Here is a 12832-nt window from a genome sequence, read left to right as displayed (position 1 = left end):
TTTCACACATCTTGTTGACACAACCCATGAAACATATGACCATCGACTCCACTCAGAATCCCAAAGGTTAGGCTAGGTTGCTCTGGGTCTTTTGTTCCAGTTGCCCCATAAGTAAGAAAAGATCCAAAAAAAAAAAAAAACCCACCAAATAAGAGAAGCAAGAAAGTGAACAGGTCTAACACAGTAATAGTCCCCAAAGAGTATAGTCACCTACACCATTCCCTGTCATGCCACTAATGTACTGTTCCTTTGGCTTCCTCCCTGTTTACAGTCTGGGTATACTGAGAGCAGTCATCCAATGTTTAATAAACTCTTCTATTATTTCAAAGAGGAGAAATGGACAAAGACTTGTCTAGGAGTTGGAAGGCCTGGGTTTAACTAGCTGGTTGTGTGACCTTGGGAAAATCACTTGAAGCCTTGAGGTTTCCTTCCTTTAGATATGAAAGACAAGGGGCCTATATACTTTCCAGCACTTCCTTCTGAGATGGTAGCATCTTCTGAGATGGCTTGCGGTGTCTAGGCCACAGTCACTTCTCTGTTAGCGTCTTCCATCTTCTGAGCCATAGTTTGGTACTTCTGTGGGGACCCGGTTCAGCTTGCACCTTTCAAATTGACTCTTAATACTAGAAAATCAGACAACACCTCTCCCACCTGTCTCCAGTGCTATGATTGAGTTACCCCACCAAAAGCATCAAGCCCCATCTGTGTAGAACACCACAGTCCTCTGCCAGCCGAGATTCATTCTCATGCCTCGGGAAATGGCAGAAGTAGGAAGCCTGAGCCAATTTGGAGCCCTCTAAGATAAGAAGAAGTGCAAGCTCTGAGAAGATTGGTGAGCATTCCGAAGAATACAGTTTCAAGGGCTGGGGTCAACCAGCAACAGGAGACACAGATAAAGGCAAAAGTTAGCCCAGGTAATAATAGCACCCTGTAGTTTTATTCACGTGCTTCAGCCTGACCAGGGAGGAAAAAAAAACCAAAAACAAACCTACTTTCACACCAGCAAGTGAAGGTGCAGAGGTCAAGGGGAGGCAGAGGGATTATTCTCCTAGGTGGTTCACACAGTATTGGACAGATAAAGCCCATAGCCCAAGGTCACACAATTAGGCTTTCACAGGTTGGGAATTAGAGCAGAGCGTCCTGATCTTACCTAGGGGCTATTTCTAATAGACACTCCATGGAGCCTTTTGTTTATACCTCAGTTCTATCTTATCTTGCCTGCCCAGGTAGTGAGTCTACTTTTCCCTTGGGGAAGGGTAGTGGGAAATTTGAGTGGCCAGAGAGGGTTGGCTAGGCTGAGCCTAGAATTCAGCTTTCATGACTTGGATGCCATGAGCTGGGGCAGTCTGGAATGCTGCCGCTGCTTTTACATTTGGGACCCACAGAGGAGCGCCCGGTGGCAGCTGGGAATGCAGAGGCTCCGGGGCTGATAAAAGTTGTAATTAACATCACGTACAACCCTTTCATCTTCAAAGGCTCTCTTCCCATTAGCCAGTTATTTCTCCTATCACCCTCATGGGTGAGGCATCGCTTTTTTTTGTCTTCTCAGTTTGCAGATGGAGGTGATGTGAAGGAAGGGCCCTTTGCCAGGAAGTCTGGCCTTGGTTCAAACAGGAGATTCCTGGCTCCAAGCATCTAGCTTGACATGGGGTGATGGGAAAACAGAATGAGCATGAATCAAAAGAGAAGGCACAAGTCACTGAACCTGTCCTCTGGGTAACAGACTATTTTTATACTGTTCTGGAAGGGGGCGGGATCACCAGTATGGCTCCTTGTGTAGGCTCAAGAATGGCGAAACACACAGGAGATCCTACACGACTTTCACAAACAAAAACTAGAGAAGCCTGGTGCTCTAGTATAGTGACACTGGTGTGACACGGGAGAGCCAATCTTCTTTGTCCACGGCAGACATCACTAACAGACCACAGCATTCTTTCTATACAGATTATGCTTTTTAAAACACAGAACCCCAGGCAGCCTCTATGATCAGTAATAAATGTCACACGAACAGAAACCAACCTGTTACTGATGCCACCCTTCTTTCCAGTTGTCAATTGCACAGCTCACTAGAATGAAGTGTGGTTTGTCACCTCGGTTTTTATAGCCAAGGAAACAGAAACAATGATAAAGCAAGGACCATGCCCACAGTTGTTCTGTGACCGAGGCAAAGGGCGACCTACTGTATGCACATGGGTTCTCACTTCTCCTAGAGTAACTAGTCTGTGTGACTAGTTGGAAGTATAGACGGCAAGCCATGGTCAGCAGCTAAGGGCCCGAATGTGACATGAGGCATGAACTTATCTGGGATTTCATTTCAACCAGCGGTCGGTGTGTTCCCGATGGGTATGAGCTGGGGACAAGCAGAAAGGGGCAGCCAGACTGAAAACCTTCAGTGACCGGTAGAGGGCTGGAAGCAGACTGGGCATTCAACCTCTGAGCTGCTTTGAAAACCTCTGCCGTAACACAGTATTTGTGATTTCTTTTTCCCCCCACTGAGCAATAATTTCACTGGATTGATAAGAAGAAAAAATTAACAAAGATCTAGGAATCTCTTGGTAGAAACAGTGAACTGCATTGTATAGTGCCTTCATTAAGTTTGTATCTTATATACATATTTAATATGTGTGATGTGTGCATGTATGATATGTGTGATGTGTGCATGTATGTTATCATCATCATTTAACTTTATGTGTATAGGTGTTTTGCCTGCATATGTCTATGTACCATACCTGAGTTTGGTACCCTCAGAGTCCTTGGAGCTAGAACTACTTACTGGCAGTTAGGAGCTGGCATGAGGTGCTGGGCAAAGAACCTGGGTCCTCTGGAAGAGCAGTCATTGCTCTTAACCCCTGAGCCACCGTTTCAGCCAGTATGTGCATGTATTAAAGTGTGTGTTTTACTGAGTTCATGGATCATTTTGCAGTGACATGCCGCAAAGGCTCCTCAAGAGAGGTTGAGAAACCCAGAATGCTCACGATGCTCTGAGAATAAAGGACATAGTCGTTTCTTCTCTTCAGAAGTTGGATTTCCAGGCCCTTTGACACATTATTGTATGAATCATCACTTGAAGCAAAGAGTGTTTCCTCTGAATCCTGCCCATGGTCCCAGGACTGGTTTTCTTCAGTGGAAGCTGAGAGCCTGGGAGGCACTGCTAACTTCTCTGTCCTGGTCCTCTGCATCTGCCCACCTCCAAGAGGAGGGAGAATTTGGTGGTGCACAAGTAGGGAAGCACCTTGTCCCTAGGAGTTACTGTTGCCTGCTGGTGTTTATGAAGTGCAGCTGGGTCATTGTGCTTTTCTCTGGCATGGATTAATAATTCACTTCTGACATTTAATCTACATTGGGCACCACTTTTCAGGACTGTGCGAGCATAGTATTATAGTAGTGTTTTTGTTTCCCTTGAGTTTTATGAAGGGTGGGTGTCAGTGAACTCAGAGCGGGAGTTCTGGAATGGACTATGGAGGTCACCTAGAAACATGTCTCTCCTTTCACACATGGGAAGAGTGAGGAGAGTGTGGGGGAAGCATTGTAGAGTGAAGAAGTCCCAGAACAAAAGAGAAGACACATTTCTGTACTGGGGGCACTTCTGTATGCTGTGAATCTTATTCTAAGCACAACTGACTGAGCTCAACCTGCTCTTGGGTGTGTGTGTGTGTGTGTGTGTGTGTGAGAGAGAGAGAGAGAGAGAGAGAGAGAGAGAGAGAGAACCAAAATCTCAAATTTCTCTTGTTTCTCAGCCATGAGGTCTCCAGCATCACCACCTCCCCCCAAGGCAAACTCCAGCAACAAATGTCTGGTTACACGGAGCAGCTCCTCGATCTGGAACCCATCAGGGGGAAGAAACAGCACTCATTCTCTCGACCCCACCACATATTTTTAACAAAGGGACCAAAAAGTCAACATCTTTACTCGGAGTGTTGGTGAGAACAGGCTTTCAGTGCTGGGAGTTCACTATGTACAAGATCAGATTGTAAGGTAAGGACTGAGTCACAGATGTAGCCAGACCTAAAGGTAACCAAGAGGTCTACTCTACTAGACAAAACCTAATGGTTTTTTTTTTTAAATCTCCTGGCCTTGCCCGACACATCAAACCTTAAGAAAGGTCCACTTAAGATGAAGAGGCTACCCAGAAAAGAAACGTGAAGGAGTTTGAGATTTGATGCAAGACACACTGGGAGGCGTGGGGAATGGGTAGGGTGGTTGGGCTGAAAAGAAAAGGCAAAGATGAAAATAAGATAACCAGAACTTACCAAAAGGATCTGAAATAGTTATTGATGGTGATTTCATCCAGATTAACTCCAGGTATTTTATTGAGTTAACTGTCTAAATATTTAATGAGAGCTTACTGTAGTTGGGGAAATATGCCATAGCTGGGAGCTGCAATATATGCAGCAATGTTCATGAGGCGTGAGTTTTCCATCCAGAGCTTTGAAGATATGCAGCTACAGTTAAAAAGCATTCCTTTTGCTTCTTTTTAAATTAAGTCTTATTATTTTATGTATATTGCACACCCATGTATGTGCAAGTTTCTGTGTGTTCAGTGCATGTGCACATGGAAACAGGAAGACAGCCTCACGTCGTTTCGTAGAAGTGCTGCAGCATGATTTTTGGAGAGAGGCTCTCCCACTGGCCTAGAAGTTGTGGAATAGACTTGGTTGACCACCCGAGACCCCCAGAGATCTTCCCGTGTTCCCAGCATTGGAACTGTAAGTGCGCACTGTCACTCCTAGCTTTTCACGTGAAAGCTGAGGACTGAGCTTAGAGCCTTGTGTTTTCCAGGCAAGCGTTCCACTGACTGAGCCACCATCCTAAGTGGATTTTTATGAATGATCAGGAGGTTCAACTAGTGGACAGCAGAGGAAGCGAGCGCACTTAGGAGTGGCTAAATGGATGAGCCTGACCTCTCAGGAGTCACGAGAAGGAGTAGCCCCATGGCAGGATCCAATGCCAAGACAAACTGTTGGCAAATTTCCTCTCCAAACCTCACCCATGCGTGCATGACCTGTTCTCTTTGGACTTCCCTGAGTCCAAGTCCTCCCTTGGCTGGTGGGGAGACCCCACGACTCTCTGGTAACTACATAAATGATAATGATGCAAATAGTCCTCTCTAGGCTTCAAGTTGGAACTCATCTCTGTTGGCCTCAGCTTTCCGGACATGCCACATCTGTGCCTGACTACTACTTTTTTTCTTTTGGAACCTACAGAGATGGGGTGAGGATTGTAGTGAGATGACTGTCAGGGCAAGGGCAAGCGCCAGCTGCATGTACCCACTCTTCTCCCTTGCGTATTAGTTACGGAAGTGAACACTTGCAAAAAGGTATCACTATTATCCTTTAGAAAATGAAGTAAGGAACAGTGCCACCTAGGTCGTGGCTTGGGGGAGGTGCTCTTGGGAGGCGCTGCAGACTTGCTTGATAGTAAAGAGATGCAGGACATTAAAACAGATGGAGAACCCTCAACGAGTTCCTGTCATGGGGCCAGAGGCCTACAGCCCTTCCTACAGACTAAGTCACTTGTGCCCAAAGGGCTTCATATCTTCTCATCCTGGGCGACTTGTTTCTCAGCCGGAGGGCCCCAGGGCAAAGGATCTTATTCCCTAAGTGATGGTCACCTGCTTCACCAAACTGATCCCAGGTCATTTGGTTTACCACAGAGCTGGGAAGGAGGGCTCCTATGAGCTGAGTACTCCAAGCCCTGGATGTGTATAACCTAACTCCTGGTAGACTCTTTCCTCAGTGTCCTTCCTCCCCACCCCACCCCACCCAGCTCCGGCTTGTAGAGTGAAGGCCCTGGGTGAAGAGTCCCTTAAGCAAATAATTAAGTGTACCTGTTTCTACTCATTTGGTCCTCACTTCGGTTTTCCGTATCCATAGTCACAGTCTTAGATTATGCAAAAATATCAGTCAGCAAAGTCCACCTTCGCCCATGGGAGAAGTAAAGACGATGAACAAATCCTCTGTCACCATCCTTCAATTTACCTCACCATTTCTGCAGCCTCACCAGCACCACCAGAAAGGGACTCCCGTTCAAGTATCAGAATAAGTGAGACACTCAGAGGATAAATGAGGAAAATTTTTCATCAGGTGATCTTTTCCCTCCCGTTTTTGGCAAGCCCAGTCCTCTCTCTAACTTTGTGTTTTAAAATGAAAGCCAAGGGGCTACAGAGATAGCTCAGAGGGTAAGAGCACCTTCTGCTCTTTTAGAGGACCAGAGTTCAGTTCCCAGCATCCTATCGGGGCCTCACAGTTGGCTGTAACTCCAGATCCAGAGCACCTGACACTCTCCTCTGGACTCTGTAGGCATCTGCACTCACAGGACCTGGGTTTGAATCTCAGCCCCCCTCACTTTACAACCATGTGGCCTTATCCCACTTCCTTAAATTCTGTGCCAAGTTACCTCGTGTGAAAAGGGATAATAAAAGAACTGTTTATGTGATATTGGTATACAATTTAAACAAAGAGAACTACAGTTCTGCTTATTACAATTATTAATATTGGTAAACCTACAACCAGCGCCCAGAAAGCAAATACAAAAGGTGCAGGGGCTCTCAATGCACGTGAACTTCCAGCCGTTGTCAAAGACACAGATGCTCAAAATCACTGCTCCGATGACTGACTCCTCCTCCCTGGGGTTTTGCAATTAACCTTTACTTTCAAAAGCTGAAGACTTGAGGAAGATTCTTGAGACCTGAGTTTTGCAAATCTCCTCCTGGGTGACTCAAGCCATCCCCACCCACTTAGAATCTGTCTGCCCACACTTGCACAAAGGAGGGACACTTGCCCCCAGGAGGGCACACCCAGGCAGCTGGTGCACCCCAACCACATGGAGTTTCTGGCTCTGTGAGTCTGGCCCCCACACTATCATCCCCTCTTCCCCGTGTTTGTCTCTGAACATTGCAGGGAAAGTGATCCTGGGGAAGGTAGGACCTGCCCAAGATGTGAGCAACTTTGTACTGGGCAAGCTCCAGGCAAAGGAAACTGGCGGGGTGTCCTGTAAGCTGCCAGGCTTCCTGCAGTTAGCCACTTTGGGGGTGTAGTAGTGTCAGTTTGGAAAGCAGGCCATAGAAGATACCAGAATCTTCTGGGAGGTGTTTCTGCCTCTCTCCCTGCTGCTGCCACCTGTCAGAAGCAAGTGTGGGTCAGAGGTTGTGTGGGCCTCTTTCCCAAGGACTCAAGTCTCCAACCAGCAACTCACAAAGCCAGCCATTACTGGGCAGTGTTTCATTTTGAGGTTTAAGTGTGGGTTTGGTGTCAGCACCCCACTTGCTTCTCACCCAGCCATTCCCTAACCTGCTCCTTACACTGGCCCCAGGGCCAGCAGCCACCAAAACCACAGACGGGCAGACTCTCTACTTGGGAAGAGGACATATGAGTCCTACCTAAGCAGTTGACCAGCCAAGCCTTGTCGTCACCCTGCGCAGAGTGACAGCAAAGCCATCAGCGTACTGGCATGTACACACAAACATACTTACACATGCAGGGTGTCAGGCAGCATGCCTCTATACATGAGAACTCTTTTCACTATTTGAGACCTTACTTCAGTTCAACATTTCTGGTCCTCTTTGTGGGCCAGCACTGGGGTCTTGGGACTCAAAAATGGTTGAGATATAATTCCTGATACCAGGGAGTGTAAGGAGCTGCAGAAGGCCGATGGCAGAGGCAGTCTTCCCATTCCTGCCTAACGGCCCTGGTTCCCCAAACCCTTGCTGGCCAGTTTGGAGCTAGTATGGGTTTTGTTTGTTTGTTTTGTTTTTGTTTTTGTTTTTAGTTCTGAAGATCAAGGTCAGGACTTTATGCCTGCTAGGCTAATACTCTGTCACTGAGTTTCGCACTAGCCCCAGGAGTACTTGTTTGAGAGAAATTTCTACCCACTAAGAGAGTGAAAAGTGGGCTCAATTTTAAGGACCTTTTTTTTTTTTAAAAAAAAAAAAATGCTTGTGTGTCCTCATTTAAGCAGAGGTACAAAGAAAATTGAGTCATCAGCTTCTTGTTGTGCAAACCCCAAGAATCTCTCTCTGAAGTAGAGAAGATCCCCTTTGAAAACTCCACGGGGCCAGGAAGTAGCTGCCACCTGCTTCAGCTCACTCTTTCACAAGATCATTTCCCTCTCACGCTCTGGGTGGGGTTGCTAAAATGGAGGTACTGATGAAACCTCATACCTTGTCCCCAGCCTCAGGACAAACTGTTGGGGGAGCCATCTCTCCTCCCCCACTGCCTGTTTATTAGTGGAGCAGAGTCTACCGACCTGAGTGGCCACATGTCCCCTGGAGGTTCTCGAGTGGCCACAAGTCCCCTGGAGGTTCTCAGTGGATTTTGATTCAAGATCCGTGACTTCTCTAGAAAGCCATGTCAACCCACTACCTGGGATTTCAAGACTTCCCTTCAAATGGGGTCTATATAACCATTCAAAGAGTCCATAACAGCGGCTCTCTATGGGTCATTGCTTCCGAAATGCCTGCGAGGGAAACATGAGAGCGAGTGTCTGTGGGCTTTTCTTAATTTGCAGGCAAAGGGTGTTGCCCTGACTTGTCTCTTGGGCAAGGAGCAACCTCTCCCTTTTTGCCAAACCTACAAATGAGAGCATGTCTAAAGGGGCAACCGGACTCCGATAAAGGAACTGACTTATTCCAGCAATAAAATAACAAGGTTGGAGTGTCTGACAGCTGCGGCTGAGCCCGGAGAAAGGGACAGAGGAGGGCGAGGCAGAGCAGTCAAGAGCCTACCGTCTGCTAGAGGGTGGCAAGAGAAGCCATTCATGATCACTTTGCTGACTACAGGGGACAGGAACAGTGAGAGACAACACACTATTTCCGGAATCCTCCAAAGGTGGTGAGGGGGTGATGTTAGATGATGGGGTACTCCAACTCTACCCCTGTGTTCTTGGGTGAGTCCCATTGGCTCTGAGTCTCTATTTCTTTATCAAGACAATGGTATTAGGAAAGTACTAATGTGTATGACCATTGCAAGGCTCGGTAAGAAAACCTACCACTAAACTCCTCCTGAATCTGAGCAGTGGATGGGACTTCTGAAGAACTCCAGATGTTGAGTGGATATAGTAACTTGCCAGGATTTTAAAATGGGGTACTCCTAACTTTTCAGTGATGTTCAGGAGGCATTAGAAGCCCTAAAACAAGATGGGTCCCTCTTGAGTATCAATTCCCTTTAGGAAAATTAGTATTCATTATTCTTAAACTCAAACTGGGTATATTGGGCCATAAAACACAAAACTGTGTGAGTGTGAAGGGAGGCTATACTGAAGGTGCTAACACATTATCATGCCACACCCCCTTTGGCCACGCCCTTCCCCTCAGCTCTGCAGGGAAGATGGTGGGACCCCCACAGTCCTCCAGAGACTGGAGAGTTTCAGGGTTGTCCTCATGCCCTAACAGAGTGGGTGGGGAAATCACCAATCCCTATCTCCCATAGTCTGCTTCCTCTTGGGAAAAAGAAGGGCTTTCCCCCCCCCACCCTAAATGATCTTTAAAGTTCCCATCTCTAGGTCTTGGTCAGTGAATCAGGAAATTTTTCTGGAATGAATTTAAGGAGATCTGTCATAGACCAAGAATTTCATGTGGTCCATCGTCCCCTCCTGTGTAGGGGGGAAGTTGGCAAAAAATAGAAACTTTTCCCCTCAGCTGCCTAAGTCTCCGACAGCTCATCCCTGCGTTGGAAGGAAGTGGGTGTCCTGTGAGGGCAGGGGAATAACTGAATGAATGAATCAAGTCTAACTTCAGCGGGGATGGAGCTCACTTCCGCACTTCTTCACATGGGAAGACTCAGCCAGGGCTCTAACTGCCAATGGAAAGCGGGATCCAGAAGGCTCTGGGTCAGCCCCAAGACTCTCGAATGCACCCCTCTTTCCCAACAATGGAAGGGAAATTTTCTAGAAATGTTCTCTGGGCGTGGAGGAAAGAAAGGACATGTGCCTCTGGAGACTCCTTCCCTCTGCCTTCTAACCAGAACCCCCACTGCACAGGGTGCCTGGGGCTGCTTGGTTTATCTGGGGACACTCTTCTACTTTTTGACTTCTGACACAAACCTGGGCAGTTCTTCTCCTCTCATTGCACCCTGCCCTGCGAAACTTTGCCTAGTCTCAAAGCTTCCCCATCTTCCAAAACCAGTCACTCCTTGAATGGGGGGGGGCAACGATGATGCCTCTTTTCTCTGCCCCGCCCTTTTTTCTTCCCTCTGCCTACCCAGACCCACATCCTTTAAGTCAGATCTCATTTCCGAGTCTCAGTTCCTTTCCAACAATTTCACAAAGGCATGAAAGTCAGTCCTAGGCAGTTACTACTACGGCCCTCAGTTGCTCTGCTTCTCCTGGTGCTACAGTATGTATACAACAGGAAGGTGAAAACCAAGGCAGGAGGGAGCCTGCTGACCTCTAGGACCTGACTCCCCAGGGGTCAAAAGGGAACCAAGGACCTGAGAACAGCCAGGAGATAGGCTAAGAAAATACAGCCACAGCAAAAGGTGTGGGTGTCCAGCATTTCTCCTCTCCACAAGGCCAGGGCCAAGGCTCTCTCTGCCCTTCCCCAACCCATCCTGAATGTTTCTGCCTTCCAGGAGCCCCATTGGAGCTCTGGTTCCCTCTGAAAGCCTCCGCTGTAACCTCTGCTGGTCAGACCTCCTCTTTGCCTGATGCCTTTTTGCCTTTGTCCAGCACATGCGTTCAGATATCCCCTGAGAATCTAAGCTCTGGGGCTTAATGAACCCATATTCACACCCAGCACCACCCCATCCCTTGCTGTGTAAATACCAGAAGTAGTCACACCTCTCTGAGCCTCTGCTTCCCTACTGTTAAAACAAAAGAGAGAGTGCTTAACACTTTTCACCAAATCACCACGAGGATAAAATGTGATAGCATATTTGAAATGTGAAATACCTAACATAGAGCCTGGCACAGTAGTCAAGGGGACCAAGAGAGTCCCGCTGCTATTCTTAATACTACTTGTATTACTTCTGCATAAAATTCAAAATTTATGATCTCCACCTAGCATGTTAGACTCTAAAATACCCAGATTGAGCCCCCCCCCCCACTTGAGTAGTTTTAATAAATTCTTGCTGAGAGGAGCTCACTGTAGGCTGAACTGCCTTCATGACCTAGCTGGCATTTCTTAAAAGAAAAATTAACTGTGCCGGTGTTAAACAAAGTGTTCGTAGAATTATCTGTTCACATATAGACAAAGGAAGGGAATGCTTGGAATTGAGCCATATTGAATACCTGACCCTAACTCCTCCCCTCCACAGCCACCAAAACCACCATCCTCATTGAGATGGTTTATCAACGTCTCTGCACTAATGCTTGTGTGTTACCCTGATACAGGTCCCCTCTTGCTCTGAAGCTGCCAGGCAGCGAATAGGAACTGTGTTGTCCTTTGACTTTGCCCGCACTGGCAGAACCAGGGGCTGCATGTACTGGACAGCTGGTCTAATCATTGCTTCGGTTATGTGTCCTCCTTGGCCCAGGATAGAACCTCTTGGGCACTCAGAGCGGCAACTCAGAACCGGTTCAAGCTCCCACAATTTAAAGCAGTTGGTGACCAAAGCAGACTGAAAGAGCCCCCCAAAACCTGTCTAAGTCCAGAACTCACTCTTTTTAGCTTTCCGGGGTTCCTTTCTGAAAAGATCATTGCCAGCTCTCTGGCTTGCCACTCCCTGCCACCTTGAGGACTACCCTACAGGTTTCCCCTCCAGCTCTGCCCCAGTCCCTGCCTCTGCGCTGACACCCACAGCAAGCCCAGCCCTGCTTAGGGGAGCCCCTGGGCACCAGAGCCTGTTAGTCCGGACACCGGCTGCGTGCATCCAAAAGTACAGTTACTTTTGCGCCATGTGCTCCGACAAGCGCCAGCGACCTCGCCCAAATTCTGTGGCGGGCAACCTGCTCAGCCAACTTTCTTCTCCCTTTCTCTTTTCACCAAAGCGGTGCTTCCCAATAACAAACTGTCCAACAGCGTAACCGCAAACCGAGCTTTGCTTTGCTGAGCTCACGTTACTGTATTCCCTACCCAGGCTATTCAACCCAGGGACATCCTGCTGGAGTCCTGGGACACTCTGCGTTCGCATCCTGGTTGCCCAGGCTAGGAGCCACTCACCGATTTGCTGCTGCGCCAGGCTCAGCTGTAAGAGGCAGAGTCCCCAAGCTGCGTGCCACCAACCCTTGTCCATGGTGTGCGGGATGGAACCCAGGGATCTAGTCGTCTCTTAAAGAGGGTCGCGGGGAGCGGAGGGCAAGGAGAATGGATGGAACCTGTCACAGGCTGGGGGCCGCTGGGCAATGAGGCCGCCTCGGAAGTTGGCTGCGGTTTTTATTCCAGGCTTTGAAAGAGTGACCTAAGAGGGAGGGAGCGCTCAAAGACACACCCAAAGCAAGGGGGCTGTGACTAAGCAGCCAACGGAGGTTTAAAGACACACCAGCCTGCTTTCGCTGCTGCCTCTGAACTCCTGCCCTGCTCTCCCTGACAGCTGAGAATTGTTGCCGCCCCCGTTTGCCATCTCCCATCCCCCAGACCCTCCCACAGGTTCCCTTCTCTGGCGAGCCCTCCTCCCTTGGGGAGCTTTGCCTGAGACAAGGATAATGACTGAGTCCCGTGACCTCACCCCTCAGAGTTCAGACTCAGGCCTCTCCTTTGCCTCTAAACTTCTGGGAACCTGGCTGTGGAATGACTGTCCGGGTTTCCCCGGAAGCTGGACATTTCCTAGGGAGGAGCTCAGACAAGAGGGAGATCCTGTTGGGAAAATGGTGCCTTCCAGGCCAGGGTGGGGACTGAAAAGTGGGGAAATTGTGGGCGTGTTCATTCCTCTTTCCCTCTGAGAGGAGTCCAAAAATCTCA

The 12832-nt window shown here is 48.3% G+C and overlaps 1 protein-coding gene across 3 annotated transcripts in view; it reads right to left on the bottom strand.

The window, feature by feature from the left end:
• Cd44 (CD44 molecule (Indian blood group)) overlaps window positions 1-12332 on the bottom strand; it is an 84877-nt gene extending 72545 nt beyond the window's left edge. For all 3 annotated transcript variants that reach the window (XM_038331305.1, XM_038331306.1, XM_038331307.1), the window contains exon 1: window positions 12095-12332. In XM_038331305.1, coding sequence (XP_038187233.1) covers window positions 12095-12167 — 73 coding nt within the window. In that variant the 5' untranslated portion in view covers window positions 12168-12332. The remainder of the gene's footprint in view (window positions 1-12094) is intronic.
• Between the last annotated feature and the right edge of the window lie 500 nt (window positions 12333-12832).

Source organism: Arvicola amphibius, chromosome 5 (genome assembly GCF_903992535.2).
Source record: "Arvicola amphibius chromosome 5, mArvAmp1.2, whole genome shotgun sequence".
NCBI classification, from domain to species: domain Eukaryota; kingdom Metazoa; phylum Chordata; class Mammalia; order Rodentia; family Cricetidae; genus Arvicola; species Arvicola amphibius.
The sequence above is the reverse complement of the archived record's forward strand: the minus strand, read 5'-3'. Positions and strand labels throughout refer to the sequence as shown.